Below are 18,393 nucleotides of genomic sequence, written 5' to 3' on the forward strand. Positions count from 1 at the left end.
ATGCCCTATTTTTTCGGCCAATGTTTACAGCTTGTAAGGTATTTAAGCAGTCATTGTACAGATTCGTTCGCAGAAACTAACCTTGCTGTAGGAAATTATATTACGGAGAAACGCAATGTTTAGGGTATGAGAAACAGGCTAGCTGAGCCATTCGGTTTACAGAGAACATCGCGAGCTACCCGGTTGTTTGTTCTGCCTTCCCTGTCGTTACGAGTTCCATCATATAAACAGCACGGTTTCGAGCCTTGCACTAAGAGGCCTTTGATGTATTTGCAGTGCTAAGGTGAATACGCTTCATGAATGGCGCGCAGACATTGAAGTCCATTTATTGTGACATCGAGGTTCTCTCCCTCGCAAATATAGGCTTTCTAAATAACCTCACTCCGCCAATGTGGTGGGTCTACCAAGTGGGAGAAACGAACTGTTTTAACAGTATTTTATACAAACTCGAGTCACGAACATGTCTTTCCTGTTCTACCAAACCGCGGCTAACTTCAGAAAACAACCCTTCAGCCTTAGGCACTTGCTATATAAAAAATACCCTCTTCTCGTCGAAACCCACGCTGCTGTCAATGTAATTGAGCAACCACTCAGAACCAACATGGCGGCCCGTCAAGTATGGGGGCCGTTTTAGCCAGTTGTAAGCAACCATGATCGGAGTTGTCACCACCCTTAAACACGGAGACGCGTGCACATGAAGGCTCCTTAGCCGCCACGCGCTCACTTCGCCATCTCGCTGATAATGCTGAAAACACGATAGTTTCCCTCCACCTCACAAAAATCTAACCCGGCCCCAAGCCGGGTTAGATTTTTGCAGGCGTCAAAGCAACATTAAGGCTTTTGCAAACGCGGATGTACCCTACTTTGAAAATGTTACACATCATGTACCCTGACCTATACCCAAGTAATTTTTGTCCACATTGTGGGGAAATAGCTTCATTAGAATACATGCTCTGGCAGTGCACCAAATTCGCTCATATATCGAACATCACCTCTGCCAGATGGGAAGCGGCAATCCGCAGTTCATCCTTGGCAGATCAGCTCTGGGCTGTCCACCAAGCCCGCGAGGCGGCTGAGGAGCTTGGCATCTCAGTCCCCACGTGGGAGCTGCTCGCAACACGGTGATCTGCGTTTTGGAGGACCAAATAAAAGTTTATCCAATCCAATCCCTCCGAGATGCCTGCTAACAGCGGTAAATGGTAGACAGGAATAGCTTGCCGTATGAAGGAGGTACCCTTGGGTAGCTCAGTGGTTGACGCCTCGCATTCACGACGCGGAGGTCCAACGTTCGATACCGCGCGACGGGTCTTTTTTCTGGGATTCTTTTACTTTCTTGCGTTTTCATATATATATATATATATATATATATATATATATATATATATATATATATATATATATATATATATATATATATATATATATATATATATATATATATATATATATATATATATACGGTGCATTACATCGACGGCAACATCCACGTCGACACCGGCGGCAAATTCCAGCCGAGAGTGTTCCTATAATTGCTATCGCAATAAAATTAATTATGGCGTAGTGGGTACCCATCAAGTGTGCTTGTAGCAGTTACCCAAACAGTGTATAGAAAAGGCTCTGAAAGGCCTCTCTTCAAGCTTTCGCTCTGACTGTTCGCGCTGGCGGGTTTGGTTTCAGGACAAAGTGCTGTATAAGATGGGAGGGCTGGGTGGGCTAGGCATGAAGGCTAAGACATTGTAAAACGAGAAGAACGCGCTTTATTCGAACATACTGAAAACGTGCCGTCCGCGCTGGAGGCGGGAGTGAAATTAACGAGTCCCGGCTTTCACTAGGGCCTGCAGTTGAGCTGCCATAATGGTGCCACAGCTGGCGCTAGTGATTAGATAGGCCGCTACGCTACCATACGCGCGGACGCTCACATCCAGCCCCTCCCTGTAGGACCAAGAAGTCCCTTTGGTCTGGAAAAGGGGCACTTCTGGGTGGCTTAACTGAGGGAGGGAATAGTCCTTCAAGCGCTCGGGTGGGCGTCTTTGGCGATGGAGTCGCGAAGAGGGCACCGCTGGAGGCAATGCATCAGAGCCTATGGAAACTGGTGGTTGAGACAACTCATCGCCAACACTTGAAGAGCCAGATGCGTCACACAAAGGAGACTCTTGTGTGTTCACAATGTAAGGCTCGACATATGATGGCACGTATATCGCTTGAGTTGAGAGACGTGCAATACCCTGTTTTGGAGTTGATCACGAGGACCTTGACCAGTTACACGGGTGTTTTCTGGTCGGTGATTTTATATATTCCCTTAAATTGGGGTGCCAACTTTCCAGTTCTATCTCGTACAGGCTCTTGGCGGTGCACCCAGACGAACTGGCCAACTTGGAAGGAGTGGTCTCGATGGGACTGATCGTAGCCTGTCTTGTGTTTGCCTAGTGCTTCCTCAGTATTGCTTGCTGCTGTGACCCAGTTCTGAGACAGCGTTAGGAGACGGCCTTGTAGAGCGCTCGGTGTGGCGGGATGGTGGCGTTGATATGGGAGCTTGGGGACATATTCATAAAGTAGTTCAAATGGAGAAAAAAAATTCACAGGTCCCACGTACAGTGAGAATCGATGATATGCAAAGCACGAAGGAGAAATGTTGATATGTCACTTTAAAATCAGCACAATGTTATGAGGTGGACGAAAATGATGCCGTACATGACTGGATTATTCTGTTTCGATGTGTCGTTTACCTTCGCCATCTATTCACGTCACGTGATGCCAAATTAAATATGTGTGGAGCTAGCGAAACAGCCGCGAGCACGCTACGAGCGTGGTATGTTGTCATGTTCTTACATGACACGCGTGTCAGGATTATCATGTTTGCACCAGTCATATATTTCGTCATTCATTGATGTCATGTAACACCAAATTAGGTGTATGTGGAGCTAGAAAAACGGCCGCGAGCACATCACGAAGGGCCCAATATACTCCTCTGTACCATTGACGCACGCTCACGCTGGGCAGAGCGGTGCAACGTTAGCAAAACGCGAGCACTCTATATTATGATGCCAGGCGCGACGAGCATCCGTCGGCGTGGCCCGAAGGCAACCGGCGTGAAGTGCGACATGCTGCACTTCGCGTCGATGCGTTACCCAGGCAACACTGCATCTCCCTCTTTTCGTGACGGAGGGACGCCGGACGCGCTGAAACACGCATGCGTCAAAGCAACGTAACGCGGCGCGCGGCTGCGTGTACATGGCAGGACCGGCGCCTGACGTGGCAACGCCGGCGTGACGCGACAAAATGAACGATGGCGATCACGTGCATCACGTCACGTCCAAATGTGTTGGCATCTTGACTGTGACATGTAGTCATGTTATCACAAGACTCGCATCTCATGATTATCATGTTTGCACCAGTCACATACTTTCGTTGCCAATTGGCGTCACGCTCAATACCAAATTTGGCATATGTGAACCTAGTGAAACGGCCGCGAGCGCACCATCAGTGGGGCATGTAATCATGTTGTTACATAACACGCATGTTGTAATTATCGTGTTTGGATGTGTCATTTACCTATGTCACCCATTCGCGTCACGTAATACCGTGCTTGGTACATGGGAAGCTAACGAAACGGCCGCGAGCACATCATGAGCGTAGCATGTAATCATGTTGTTACATGACACGCATCTCATGTTTATCATGTTTGCATCAGTATCATACCTTCGTCATCCATTCACGTCCCGTAATACCAAATTTGGTATAAGTGAAGCTAGCGAAACGGCTGCCAGCGTATCATGAGCGTGGCATGTAGCCATGTTCTGACGTGACACGCATGTCATGATTATCATGTTAGGGTCTGTCGCTTGTGTTCGCCATGCAATCATGCCATACCATACCAGTTTTGCAACATGCAATGTGAACGAAACCACCGCAAGAGGTGTAGGACCATAAAATGTAAATGATGACATTTATGACAAACATGTCATAATTTTCATGTTATGACTAGTCAAATATGTCCTTCATACCGTCATGTTATGTCACATCAAGTTTGGTATTGATACCATTATCGAAACGGCCAGAAGAGCTAAAAGTCGTAGGCGGCTAGATAGATCATATAGATACGCTCAATGCCGCCGAAGTTCGCTAAGAAATGGTTCGCAAGGGCCACTCACCAGGTTTGACAATTTTGAGCTGACAAGCACAATGCGTAGACGAGGCGTTCATAATCATGTCTGCCAAAATTTGCAACGCTACGCGCCGCGGAAATGGGTCAAATTTCAAGATGAACGTTGCTCCCCCTCCCCTCTGCCGGCGTCCAACTTGAGATTGAGGGCATGGCGTGGGCGTAGGGATGGCCCTACGTACATGGCGATGTGGTGACGTTGGTCCTCTACGTATACGACGCTGCTCTTACGTTGTCAACAGTATACCACGTGACATGGCAAAAAATTATTTAACACAACATGCGTAGTTTATGTATTTGTTGCTTTAAGAGATTAATAAAACTTGAAATAAATAATGAGACGCAATAAAATTGTGCGCGTTTTTCTTTCATTTTTTTCCCCGTGAAATGCTACGAGATGCGGGGCCGATGTGCCAGCGTTTCGCATGCGTTCGTGTCCCCGCGGTCAGCGCATTGAGCAGACGACCGCCGTGGAAAGCTCCTACGCGTTCGCGCCCTCTTGTGCTCATCTACTCTACCACGTCTAAGCTAGCGTTTCCAAACCATCGCGCAGAAACAGGCAGAAGACCACAAAATAACGCTGGTCAACAAAGCAACGCTGCTCGCGTGTTTGGGGGTTGGACTTGTTTGGGCACGTCATGCGCATGTCACATCATGGTCGGATGCTGGAGAGGGTGGGGAAGAGATTTGGCTTACGAAGGCTACGCGGAGAAGCGGCAAGGGCTTCGTTCTCGCCTCCTCTCGTCCTCGTTTGGCGCGGCTTCAAAAACCTGTTTGCTCCGCTCTTGATGAACCGATTCAAAAAAATTCTGTGGCAAAATGTTCCTCATCGGACACCCAACTACTTCCACTGTCTAACTAAAATTCAGTATGGGGCCTGGTGAGTGGCCCTTTAAAACAGCGGCTGGCCCTATAGCTTGTGCTGATGGCAAAGGCAGCTTCTTCGAGTTTGCTTTCCTTGTTCTTCTTACCAGACTTCTTCGTGTCAACGTTTTTTCCCGACGGCATCTTGCCACTAGATTTCTGCGACACAACACTACAGCTCACACCACTGTTCTTCTTTTCAAAGTCAATCACACTCGTACCGCATATGTCGACCACTATCTCAGGATGGGGGCTGGGAAAAGGATCCTGGAGGGCACGGACAATTTTCTCGCAGACGGTGGACTCATCCTTGGGGTTCGTCTGCTGGCTTGATAGAGTGAGGGCAGATTAGCTCGAGACAAGTGGTTTCCTTGAGATTTCTGAGCCTACAACAGCCAGATTTGTGCGTTTCGACGGGCTTGTCTGGCACCATAGCTCGGCATACTCACTCATGAGTACACTCACTCACACTCATTCATACTCATTTGAATGTGGTGAGTGCGAGTATGAGTGAGCACTGATGAGTATGAGTAGGAGTGAGTAGAACGTGAGTGAGTACTTATGAGTAGGAGTAAGAGTGAGTATGGACGTGAATGAGTACTTTCAGTGTGAGTAGAAGTGAGTATGAACATGAGTGGGTGCTGATGAGTGTGAGTAGGAGTGAGTATGAACGTGAATGAGTATTCTGAGTGTGAATAGGAGTGAGTATGAACGTGAGTGACTACTCTGAGTGTGAGTATAAGTGAGTATGAATGTGAGTGAGTACTCTGAGCATGAGTAGAATTGAGTATGAACGTGAGTGAGTATTGTGAGTGTGAGTAAGAGTGAGTATGAACGTGAGTGAGTACTAATGAGTGTGAGTAGATGTGAATTTGAACGTGAGTGAGTACTCATCAGTGGGAGTATCCGTAAGTATGAAAGTGATTGAGTATTCATCAGTGTGAGAAGGAATGAGTGAGAGCTTGTGAGTGTGAGTAGGAGTGAGTATGAACGTGAGTGAGTACTCTGAGTGTGAGAAGGAGAAAGTATGAACGTGAGTGAGTAGGAGTTTGAACATGAGTGAGTACTGATGAGTGTGAGTATTCGTTAGTATGAACGTGAGTGAGTATTCATGAGTGTGATTAGGAGTGAGAGCTCATGAACGTGAGTAGGAGTAAGTACAAACGTGGGTGAGTACTCATGAGTGTGAGTAGACTTGACTTCGAAGGTGAGTGAGTTGCTGCGAGTGTGAGTAGCAACGAGTAGGAACATGAGTGAGTTACTATGAGTGTGATAAATATTTGTAACCATCGCAACGGCGTCAATACGTTGGAAATAACGGGCACTATGGCATGCAAACTTTCTGTACGTAAAAGCCTTCAGTTAGTTTGGAAACTGGGGGAGCCGTCCTATATCAGAAGGGGAGAGGGGGGGGGGGGTTGAGGTGACCACGCAAACCTCGAGTTGAATTTTCTAGGCTGAATAACTTTGAACTGCCGGTCCCTGTAGCTGCCGTTCTTGCTGCACTTACCTCTTGCGCCTTCAGTCTACGCAACCCACTGATAGTACAAGTAAAACAACAAGGTCTTGAGAAGCCCTTTAACAAAAATCGCCGCAGCCGGTTCAGAAATAATAAATGCACTGCGCAAGCGACAAAAAGAAAACAACAACGCTGAAATGGCCAGCGAGAGAAAGCACATTGTGTGCGCGACGCACATTGTGCGCAGCGATTTTGCAGTTTCCACCTCTGCGTTGTCCCTCAAGTGAAGCCGCCTTGAACGAAAACCTTAAGTGATCTCATGACCTCTCAAGCATGAAGCTGTGTGCAAACTTCGCCTTCTTAGTGCTTCATTAAGAAAAAAAAAAGGAAAGCTTGGAGGACGGTTGAGCTTTGCCGTCAATAGTATGGTATGCGATAGCGTAATCGGACCCTGTTCGCATCGCCGTTTCAATCTCTACCCTCGCTTCAGTTTTCGGCGGCTTATTATGCCTTCAACAGTGCAGACACAATGTGCAATAAGCGCCCAATCACCCTTGATAATTTATTCTATCATTCACATAACGCGGGCTAATACAAAAACACACGTGCAAATAAGCGCCCAATCACCCTTGATAATTTATTCTATCATTAACATAACGCGGGCTAATACAAAAACACACATAACGCAACTATTTAATTACCGTTTTATTCGCCTGTCCGCGATAACCCTGCATACGCACACTGCCAATGAACGTTAACAGCGCCCCGCCGTGGTGTTCGAGTGGCTAAGGTACTCGGCTGCTGACCCGCAGGTCGCGGGTTCGAATCCCGGCTGCGGCGGCTGCATTTCCGATGGAGGCGGAAATGTTGTAGGCCCGTGTGCTCAGATTTGGGTGCACGTTAAAGAACCCCAGGTGGTCAAAATTTCCGGAGTCCTCCACTACAGCGTCTCTCATTATCATATGGTGGTTTAGGGACGTTAAACCCCACATATCAATCAATCAACGTTAACAGCGTCCGCAGATCCATAACTAAGGCTCCCGGCAATCGTCAGTGCCGGCGCGGAGCCAACGAAGTCTCCGCGTGAACGCGACCCACAGAGGAAGGAAAACATCTCCGAAGATGCGCACAATTTCTCGAATGCAAAACTGCCGTACGTAACGCATTCCATATGAAGGCGAGGCAGAGAGGGGAGGCGCCGTCTCGACGGTCGCGCCGGGCCACAGAACACCTACCAGTGGCCGGGCGGCCGACGTGGCGGCGAGGCCCCGGCGCCCGCCTGTCCCGCTGTGGAACGAACGAAGCGGCCGAGCCGGATGGCATGGCAACGTCTTGGGTTCCGGCGGGTAATCATAGCGGTGGCCGTGTTGTACTACTGAAGCTGTCGAGAGCGTCTCTATTTCGCACGCGTGCGTCGTAGCCTACGAAAGCGCGTTTTGAGGGCTTGTAACACATTACTGAGATTCTAAACGATGTCTCAGCGTCTCCTACGCGTCATGGCACACAAATGAATGTGCAGGTGCGTCGTAATTGCGCCGAGTCATTGCCTGTTTGTGGAACCTACCGACCCTTAAAGAAAGCGACAATTGTTCAGCTCAATTGTTTATTGAGTAACCTGAGTACACGTAACTCTACCTCAATGTTTATATTCGTCATCGGCCTGACAACGTCCACTGCAGGACAAAGGCCTCTCCCATGATCCGCCACTCAACTCGGTCCTGTACTTGCTGCTGCCATTATGTACCCGCGAACTTCATAATCTCATCCGCCCACCTAACTTACTGTCTCCCCCTAACCCGTTTGCTTTCTCTGGAAATCCGGTCAGTTATTCTTAATGACCAGCTGTTATCCTGCCTACGCGCTACATGCCCGGCCCATGTCCATTTCTTCTTCTTGATTTCAACTATGATATCCTTAACCCCGGTTTGTTCCCTGATCCACTCTGTTCTCTTCTTGACTCTTAAGGTTACAACTACTATTTTCATTTCCATCGCTCTCTGCGTCGTCCTCAATTTAAGCTGAACCCTCTTTGTAAGCCTCCAGGTTTCTGCTCAGTTGGTAAGTACCGGCAAGATGCAACTGTTATATACCTTCGCCTTGAGGGGATAGGGACAATCTACCAGCCATGAGCTGAGAATGCTTGCCGAATCTTCTCCACCCCACTCTTATTCTTCTAGTTACTTCAGTCTCGTGGCTTGGCTCCGCATGTACTACCTGTCCTAAGTAGACGTATGTACATTTTGCAACTTCAAGTGATCTGCCACTTATCTCACAGCGTTGTTTTCTTTCGATGTTGTTGTTCATTACTTTCGTTTTCTGCCGGTCATTTTGTAGATTCCAAGAGAAGGAAAGCGGGAAAAGGGGAGACAAAGTTTGGTGGGCAGATAAGATTATGAAGTTTGCGGGTATGAAGTGGCAACAACAAGCAAAGCACCGAGTTGACTGGCGGAACAGGGGAGAGGCCTTTGTCCTGCTGTGATGATGATTAGTCATCATCATCATCAGCAGCAGCCTGGCTACGTCCACTGCAGGACAAAGGCCTCTCCCATGTTCCGCCAGTTAACCCGGTCTTGCACTTGCTGCTGCCAATTTATACCCGCAAACTTCTTAATCTCATCTGCCCACCTAACCTTCTGTCTCCCCCTAACCCGCTTCCCTTCTCTGGGAATCCAGTTAGTTACCCTTAATGACCAGCGGTTATCCTGTCTACGCGCTACATGCCCGGCCCATGCCCATTTCCTCTTCTTTATTTCAACTATGATATCCTTAACCCCCGTTTGTCCCCTAATCCACTCTGCTCTCTTCTTGTCTTCTTGATGATTAGTATGTGAATGTAAAAGTACGTGAGTGAGTGCGCCTGAGTATGGGTAGGCGTAAGTATCAAGGTGAATTCTTATGTGAGTGCGGAGGTGAGTGAGGGGCTATGATCTTGAGCAGGCATGAGTATGAACGTGAGTGAGTAACTATGAGTATTAATTGAGGTGCACGAAAAATTGAAGTACAAAAAGGAGACACCTGGACACGGCGCGCTGTCTCGAGGTGTCTTCCTTTTGTACTTCAATTTTTCGCACACCTCAGTTAAAGTGAATTACCAACTCGTCCAGCAGTCCGTGTTTCTCTAAGAGTGTGAGTAGTGAGTATAAACGTGAGCCATGAACAATGAGTGTGAGTAGGCATGAGTATGATTGTGAGTGACTGTGAGTAGGCATGAGTATGAACGTGAGTGAGTGTGAGTAGGCGTGAGTATGAACATGAGTGAGTACTCATCAGTGTGACTAGTCGTGAGTATGAACGTGAGTGAGGGCCTATGAGTGCTAGCTGGCGTGAGTATGAACGTGAGTTAGTACTCACAACCATAGTGGGCAGCGCACAAAAGGAAACACACAAGAGCGCTTGTCCTGATTCCAGCGCTTGTCCTGATTCCTTCTCTTGTGTGTTTCCTTTTGTGCGCTGCCCACTATGGATAAGTTCCAACTCGCCCGCCTTTCGGTGCTACAACAGTACTCACAAGTGTGAGTAGTTGTGAGTATGAAATGAGTGAGTACTCATCAGTGTGAGTAGTCGTGAGTATGAACGTGAGTAAGGGCCTAGTGTGTGAGTTGGCGTAAGTTTGAACGTGAGTGAGTACTCATCAGTGTGAGTAGGAGTGAGTATGAACATGAGTGAGTACTCTGAGTATGAGTATAAGTGAGTATGAACGTGAGTGAGTACTCCTGCGTATGAGTAAGAGTGAGTATGAACGTGAATGAGTACTTTCAGTGTGAGTAGAGGCGAGTTTGTACGTGAGTGAGTACTCATGAGTGTGAGTAGGAGTGAGTATGAACGTGAGTGAGTACTCTGAGTGTGACAAAGAGTGAGTATGAACGTGAGTGAGTACTTTGAGTGTGAGAAGGATTGAGTATGAACGTGAGTGAGTAGGAGTGAGTGTGAGTAGGTGGGAGTCAAACGTTAGTGAGTACTTTGAGTGTGAGAAGGAGTGAGTATGAAAGTGCGTGAGTACTCTGAGTGTGACAAGGAGGGAGTACGAACGTTAGTGAGTACTCATGAGTGCGAGTAGGCGTGAGTATGAACGTGAGTGAGGGCCTATGAGTGGGTGTAGACGTGAGCATGAACGTGAGGGATGGTGAAGGCTGAAAAAATTGTGGTGAGTGAGTATGAGTGAGTAGCCTCTCAAAGTGCCGACCTATGTCTGGCACCGATTTGGCGCCTGATGCTCGAGCTGCTGCTTCGGCTTCTTTTACTTCTTTTTCTGACCTACTGATCCATCAGCAAGCTGCACTTGTGGTGAATTGTGGGCCGGTTGCTGCGGAAGCACCTTGCTGAGCACCACTTTAGTCATTGGATGGGTACTGTTCTCGTTTCCTTCCATGCTTTGTTTCTTGGTTACAGTAATCTGTATCGGATGCAGGTTGGCCTGCTGTAAACCCGGTTGGCTTTTGTTGGCTTGCAAACTATATTTTGACTATGGGTGAGTATGCACCGGCACGGATCTAGGTGGAGGTTAGTTTGACACCACGACGATAGCGTCTGCAGAAGTGCCATGGCGTGCATCATGTGTCTGTCCCATGCGAAACTCCAAAAAGTGCAGTTCCTTGCTTGTCAAGGCAATCGAAGGATCACTAGCCACAATTAATTAACCCCTCTTCATCTTAACGGCCTCGACAATTAGTCTAGAGTCAATGGCCGAGTCCCGATATAGAACCCGGCAGTGTTATTGAAAAAAGGTTCGCACCGACTTTTTCGACAGTGATGGGTGAGAATCCTGTCCACTCTTTTCACCTTTTTATAAACGCCTCCCTGGGCGCCGCCATAGCCCTCCTTGGGCTGTGCAAATTGGCGCGTCCCCTCGAAAATGCACTGGAAATGCTGCGCCCTTAGCCTTTGTACTCCCGCGCACAGCCCACCATGGCGGTGTTTTTTCCTTCCTGGGAAAAGGTGTATAAAAAAAGGGGCGCCCCTAGCGCCGCAGACGTGAACTACAGTCTGCCACCGCCCTCATGAGGGCACCGCAGCAGACCACAGAACACCTACCAGAGCAGACGAGGCAGGCTGTGTGTCCCAGCGACGCTGATGTGCGTTTCTTGCAGTGCACACAGACACATCTTGCGTTCCTGCCGGACGCGGACCTTGTCGGGAGGGCACGCCGATGAGAGTCCCTTGCAGACCGGATCCATGCATGGCCAGTCATAACAAGCCAAACTGCTCATCCAACCCGTTGAAGGGTACAAAATATTGCTCATTGTACAGGGGAAGCAGCTTACAAAGCTGATCGGAGAGTACTAGGAACTCGTTCAAGCTTGAAATTGGTGTGATTGCAGCGGATGATACGGAGAACTAGCCGTCGCCACAAACATCACAGCACTCACGCATTAGACAGCTCGCTTTCCATGCCCTCATGATGGCGCTAGCTGTCCCACGCTCCTTTGAAAAGTGAAACTGGCGAAAAGCTCACCGTCAGATGGCGTACTTACGAAAAGGGTCTATTGCGATGCTTACTTAGGCGGACATTGATACAGTGATCCATCTGCCCTACATAGACTCGGCAACAGGGAAGCGGAATTCTGTACACTACCCCTTTCATAGGCTTCTATGAAAACCAGCAGCAATGAAGCCTATGCAATAAACTTAACGAGAAACGCAGCACCATTGGCACCGCAGCCGCTTAGTCGCGTCCAAGTTTGAGAGTTGCTTGCTGAAATGTGTTGTTGTTTGTAAATGCCGTTACAAACGCTTGCATGTTAGGATGATGACAAACCAAAAAAAGTGGCAGATCCCACGTACTGTGGGAATCGATATGTGAAGCACGAATGAGGAAGGTTGATATATCAATTTAAAATGAGCACAGCGTTGCTTGGTGGACGTAAATTACGCCCCACGTGACTTCTATGCCATGATTTTCATATTTAGAAATTGGGTATATGTGGAGCGAAACGGCCATGAGCGCGGCATGAGTGTAGCATGTCGTCATGCTTTACATGACACGCATATTAAGATTATTATGTTTGGACATGCCATTTACCTTCGTCGTCCATTCACGTCACGTAATACCAAATTTCGTATATGTGGAGGTAGCAAAACGGCTGCGAGAACGCTATGAGCGAAGCATGTCAGGCTTTACATGACACGCATATCATGATTATCATGTTTGGACGTGTCATTTACCTTCCTCGTTTATTCACATCACATGATAGCCAATTAGGTATATGTGGAGCTAGCAAAATGGCTGCTTGAGCGTAGCATGTCATGTTTTACATGACACGCATATCAATATCATGTTTGGACGTGTCATTTACCTTCGTCGTCCATTCACGTCTCGTAATACCAAATTTCGTATATGTGGAGGTAAGGAAACGGCCTGCGAGCACGCTATGAGCGTGGCCTGTAGTGATGTACTACATGACACACATATCATGATTATCATATTTGGATGGGTCATTTACCTTCGTAGTTTATTCTTGTGACGTGATAGCAAATTCGGTATATTTGGGCCTAGCAAAATGGCCGCTATGAGAGTAGCGTGTTGTCATGTTTTATACGACACGCACATCGACGTCATGTTTTCACGGGTCAATTACCTTCGTCGTCCATTCACGTCACGTAATATCAAGTTCCGTATATGTGGAGGTAGCGAAACAGCCGTGAGCACGCTATGAGCATAGCATGTAGTCATGCTTTACATGACACGCATATGATTATAATATTTGGACGTGTCATTTATCCTAATCATTTACTCACGTCACGTGATGCAAATTCGCCATATGCGGAGCTAGCAAAATGGCTGCTATGGACGTAGCATGTAGTCATGTTTCACATGACACGCATATCAACATTATGTTTGGACGTGTCATTTACTTTCGTCGTGCATTCACGTCACGCAATACCAAGTTTCGTATATGGGGAGGTAGCGAAACGGCCGTGGGCACTCTATGAGCGTAGCATGTAGTCATGTTTTACATGACATGCATATCATGATTATCATGTTTGCACGGGTTAATTACCTTCGTTGTTTAGTCACGTCACGTTATACGTAGCAAATTCGGTATATGTAGAGCTAGCAAAATGGAGCTTGCACGTAGTAATGTTTTACATGACACGCATATCACCGCCATGTTTCGACGTGTACCTCCGTCATCCACTCACGTCACGTAATACCAAATTTCGTATATGTGAAGCTAGCGAAACGACCGCAAGCACGCTATGAGCGTAGCATGTAGTCATGTATTATATGACACGCATATAACAATTATCATGTTTGGATGGGTCATTTACTTTCGTCGTTCACTCACGTCACGTGGTAGGAAATGCGGTATATGTGTAGCTTGAAAATGGCCGCTATGAGCGTAGCATGTAGTCACGTTTTAAAGGACACGCATATCAACATCATGTTTGGACGTGTAATTCACCTTCGTCGTCCATTCTGGTCACGTAATACCAAATTTCGTATATGTGAAGGTAGCGAAATGGCTGCAAGCACATTATGAGCGTAGCATTTAGTCATGTTTTTTGCGACAGGCATGTCATGACATAGGTTTGGACGTGTCATTTACCTTCGTCGTCTATTAGCGTCACGTGATACCAAATTTGGTATATGTGGAGCTAGGAAAACGGCCGCGAGCGCGCTATGAGCGTAGCATGTGGTTAGTTTTACGTGGCACACATATCAAGATTATCATGTTTGAACGTTTCATTTACCTGCGTCGTCCATTCACGTCACGTAATACCAAATTTCGTGTGAAGCTAGCGGAGCGACCGCACCATGAGCGTGGCATGTAGTCATGACCCACATAATATGCATGTAAGGACTTCTTCGTTAGGGTCTGTCATGTTTGCCATGCAGTCATGTAATAAGATACCAGTTTTGCAATATGCCATGAGAACGAAATGGCTGCAAAAGCAGCATAAGTTGCTTCGTGTCTCATGCAATACTACTGGATTGTTAACGTTGACACGTACGGTAGTACCAGATGTCCATCACTCTGAAGGTTTTGTATAGCCATACAAGCTGTGTGGCTGTCGCGAGCAGAGCTGATTGCAGCAACAGATTCTCGCGTCAACAGCTCAGCGAGAAAGTGGAACTTCATTTGCACTTTTTGTTGCGGTACACTTGTATGCTTAGTGTTTGCATTGTAAGTTTATGGGGAAGAGCAGGCTTCAGCATATATATCCAAATACAGTGCACTGTCAGTGCACTCATTTCCTTTGCATCCTATTTATAGTTTTCTCACCAAGGCTGGAAAAGAAACCAATTGTTGCATGTTATATAATAAAACAGTTTAAAAAGAAATCTCCCAGCAAAAATACAAATTTCAAGGAGAACTGTACACACATGGATTGCTATGCTCATGATTATCGTCACGTAGCTTTTAAGCATGCTGTCTCATTGTCGGGGGACGTGTACTCGAAGGCGAAAAAACGTGCTAGAGCCTTCAGCGCGCGCAACCGCGGGAACTCTCCGTAGCCGCAGTAGTCCTTGGCATCCTCGAACTGGATGTTGACGGCGGCGAACGTGTAGTGGAGGTGCGTCATGTTCTTCTTGGTCTCGCACAACTGCGATAGAGAATACAGTTTGCAATGGTCTGACTGTTACTTAAGTGTAAGGTAAGAAAACGCTGTTCCAACGCTATTTTCAGCTCGTCAGAAGTTTAAGGAGCTGTTTTCACTTTAGTAGCATAATTACATTCAAATGACACAATTATATGCCCAAAGAGATTATGGTATATTAAAAGTAAAGTCCTTGTTGCTTCTGCTCGCTTTATTTTGGAGTGGCATTTCCGTCAGGAGATACTGTTACATGGCATACTACAATCATGAGCATTTCGGCAGTTTGAAAGAACGGTTCAGAACATAGCACCAATACCTCATGGAGTCATAGCTTAAAAATGTGTAGCATGTCGTTTTTAAGAGATTCGACAGATTCACGTACAGATTCCGAAAAAAATCGACAGATAACACGTACCTGAAAATCGACGTTATGCAAAGCATGCGGAGGGAAGGTGACCATGTTGCTATTTTTTTTTTGAGCGACATGTCATGAAATTACGCTAAATATATGTACAAAGTTTGCAAGCTCAGACATGAGTTGAAGAGTTGTGGATGTTTATACGTCCATGTGTTCGTACTTGCGCAACGATGCTAACTGTAACATGCGTGTTAGCAACACCAGAAGCTGGTATGGAGTGCTGAAACTCGCGAAGATGCTGGTCCTGGACACTGCTACATAAATCAACTTCAGCGCATGACACCTAAACACAATTGAAGTTAACCCGACGTGACGGCTGTACCAAAGGAGCACATAGGTAATGTTTATAAAATTCGGTAGGCAGCACTGCAACCACTATTGACGTTTCGCGAAGATTAGCGTCTATTCCAAAAGTTGTTCCGAGGCCTGGCGTAGTTCTGTGGTAAAATGCTTCATTGCAATGCAGAATGCTTGGGTTCGATTCCACCTGAGGATTTTATTCTTTGAATTCGTCGGGTCGACGCTACCGATGTCGGGTATTTCTTAACGCTCGCACATTGAAATCGCCCATGTGTGTTCTCGTCGTTCCTGGGTAGATACTAAGTGTCAATCACCTGTGGCACATACCTGCATACCAGCGGCCCATACGCGCCCGTGAGTATGTGCCACTGTCTGGCGGGATGTGTTTGATGACGTACGCGACGGGATTGTGACATTATTTAGGTCTTGACTAGCGCGTCATACACGTTAAACCATCTTACCCTCGCCATGCTAATTTTAGTTCGCGCCCAGTTAAGGGGGTGGCCCCGAGAGCACCCAAACGTAAGCGGCTAGGATTAGAATTAGGGCGTTGTAGGTAGCCGGCGGATCTAGCCTTGCATAACTTCAGGCAATTGCATAGATAAATAGACAGATAGATAGATAGATATGTAGATATGCTCTAAGTCGCTTAAGTTCGCCAAGAAATGTTTCACATTAAAAAAAAAACAGAATCACTGCTGCTTGCTGGTGCAAATTAGAAATGACTGCAGTTTGCAACATTCGTTCATTGCGTTTTGCTTGTAAATACCTTTACCAGTAATGACGACACATAGGTGCTAAAACTTATGTCCACACAACACATCACCCCCCACCCCTCTAGCTTACGTTTTAGCAGACTTTACTACTGCCACCGCATAGAATCAGAAAATATCTTCTTTGCGGCATTCACATTAGTTTTAACTCCTTCCTTCTTATGAAGGTACACTTTATTAGTCAAACGTAATAGTCATATACCAAGTTATCGCGCAACACACTACGTGAACAGAATCTCGCCGAAATTCGCCCCCAACCTTCTCCACAAACTAAGAAGATGGGCGTGGTTTCATGTATGGAAGTGCCATAAAATGCCAAAGCGTCATTGTAATGAACGGGGTAACACTTCCCGCGTCACATGAAATTCACAAACAGATCTTGATGCGTTTTCGCGTATTTTCTGATTGAGCTGCATTCATGAACAAAATGCGAAAGAAGCATTGGCAACACTGAGGAGACGCACACTTTACCAGTAGTGACGGTGGTAGTGTCTGCAAACATGGTCGCTACATTTGTTTCATTACCGAAGTCATTCGTAAAAAAGCGCCTGCTTCAAATATCATTGCGCATGAGTAGCATATTTTACCAGATCTCTGGATAGCAAATATTGCTACCAGCCTTTTGGCTATGTGGCAGCTGGTATTAAATCTAGAGTTTCATACGACGAAACCGCTGAAAGAGCTCCTTTCCAGTTTGTCTCTATTAAGCTACACTTATACATATATGTCCTCATTCAGCACTTCAAGAATATTCTCTCTTCCACCAAGCGTGTTCTTTCAACTTTTACTGCGTATAACAATGAAAGGTATGTTTAAAATTTTATCGTGAATGTACTTCCCGTAAATTAAACAGGAAAGTTATTATTGTCCACATTTTGCAAAGTGACGTCATTTACGGTACTGACTCAATTCAACCTGCAATCCTTCGTTATTTTTTTCTGCTCCAAATTTTCGTTCCCATGGAAAATTACCCATACTTTAACTACACACACAGTTTCTCCTACTGTAGGGATTCTTACTTCAGGATAACTTAGTTGTACATAATTCATTTGTTGCTACTGAGGTGTTAGTTCTAACACTGTATTTATTTCAAGACGAGAAAATTGCAATAAGCATAGTAATAAATTCAATAATAATAATAATAATAATAATAATAATAATAATAATAATAATAATAATAATAATAATAATAATAATAATAATAATAATAATAATAATAATAATAATAATAATAATAATAATAATAATATCTGAGCTTCAACGTCCCAAAAGCACCATATGATTATGAAAGACGTCATAGTGGAGGACTCCGGAAATTTGGACCACCTGGGGTTCTTAACGTGCGCCCAAGTCTAAGCACACGGGTCTACCGCATTTTCAATTCCACTGAAAATGTAGCCGCCGCCACCAGGATTCGATCCCGTGACCTGCGGGTTAGCGGATGAGTGCCTTAGTCACTAGACCACCGCGACGAGCTCATTGCGATAACAGTATTAGCGTCAATGACTGCGGCAACACCAGCATGATTCTTGATTACGTTGAGACAGGCATACCAACTATGGTCAGATTCCCGAGCTTATATCGGTGGAACCTTTCAAAATATTCCATTATATTACGCACTGAATATGTAGTGCTTGAAGCGTTGTCAAAGATTTAATTTCCCAAATATCTTCGTTCGTTTCTTTTGACGACACGCAGCAACATCGACATATTATTCAGAACGCGCACTGGAGTGCGAGAGAGGAAAAACGTGCACTCCTTCAAGAACCGAAGCAAAAACATTTCGGGCATGACGAAGTGAGAAGAGTTGCTGCGCTGCTAAAAGCCTTTATATATTTACACCTTGCCTGTTTTCAGCAAATGCCACAGCGGGCAC

At 46.2% G+C, this 18,393-nt stretch overlaps 2 protein-coding genes across 2 annotated transcripts in view; one reads left to right on the plus strand and one right to left on the minus strand.

Annotated features, from left to right (window-relative positions):
- The window catches only part of LOC142796294 (phagosome assembly factor 1), a 172,172-nt gene that overhangs the window by 136,188 nt on the left and 17,591 nt on the right, over positions 1 to 18,393 (plus strand). The gene's annotated exons all lie outside the window — the stretch shown is intronic.
- Positions 14,544 to 18,393, minus strand: part of LOC142796293 (uncharacterized) — a 115,517-nt gene continuing 111,667 nt past the window's right edge. Inside the window, exon 11 of the mRNA XM_075886583.1 lies at positions 14,544 to 15,032. Within this exon, the coding sequence (XP_075742698.1) occupies positions 14,838 to 15,032 (195 nt within the window). The 3' untranslated portion in view covers positions 14,544 to 14,837. The remainder of the gene's footprint in view (positions 15,033 to 18,393) is intronic.

This window comes from Rhipicephalus microplus, chromosome 2 (genome assembly GCF_043290135.1).
Source record: "Rhipicephalus microplus isolate Deutch F79 chromosome 2, USDA_Rmic, whole genome shotgun sequence".
In the NCBI taxonomy this organism is placed as follows: domain Eukaryota; kingdom Metazoa; phylum Arthropoda; class Arachnida; order Ixodida; family Ixodidae; genus Rhipicephalus; species Rhipicephalus microplus.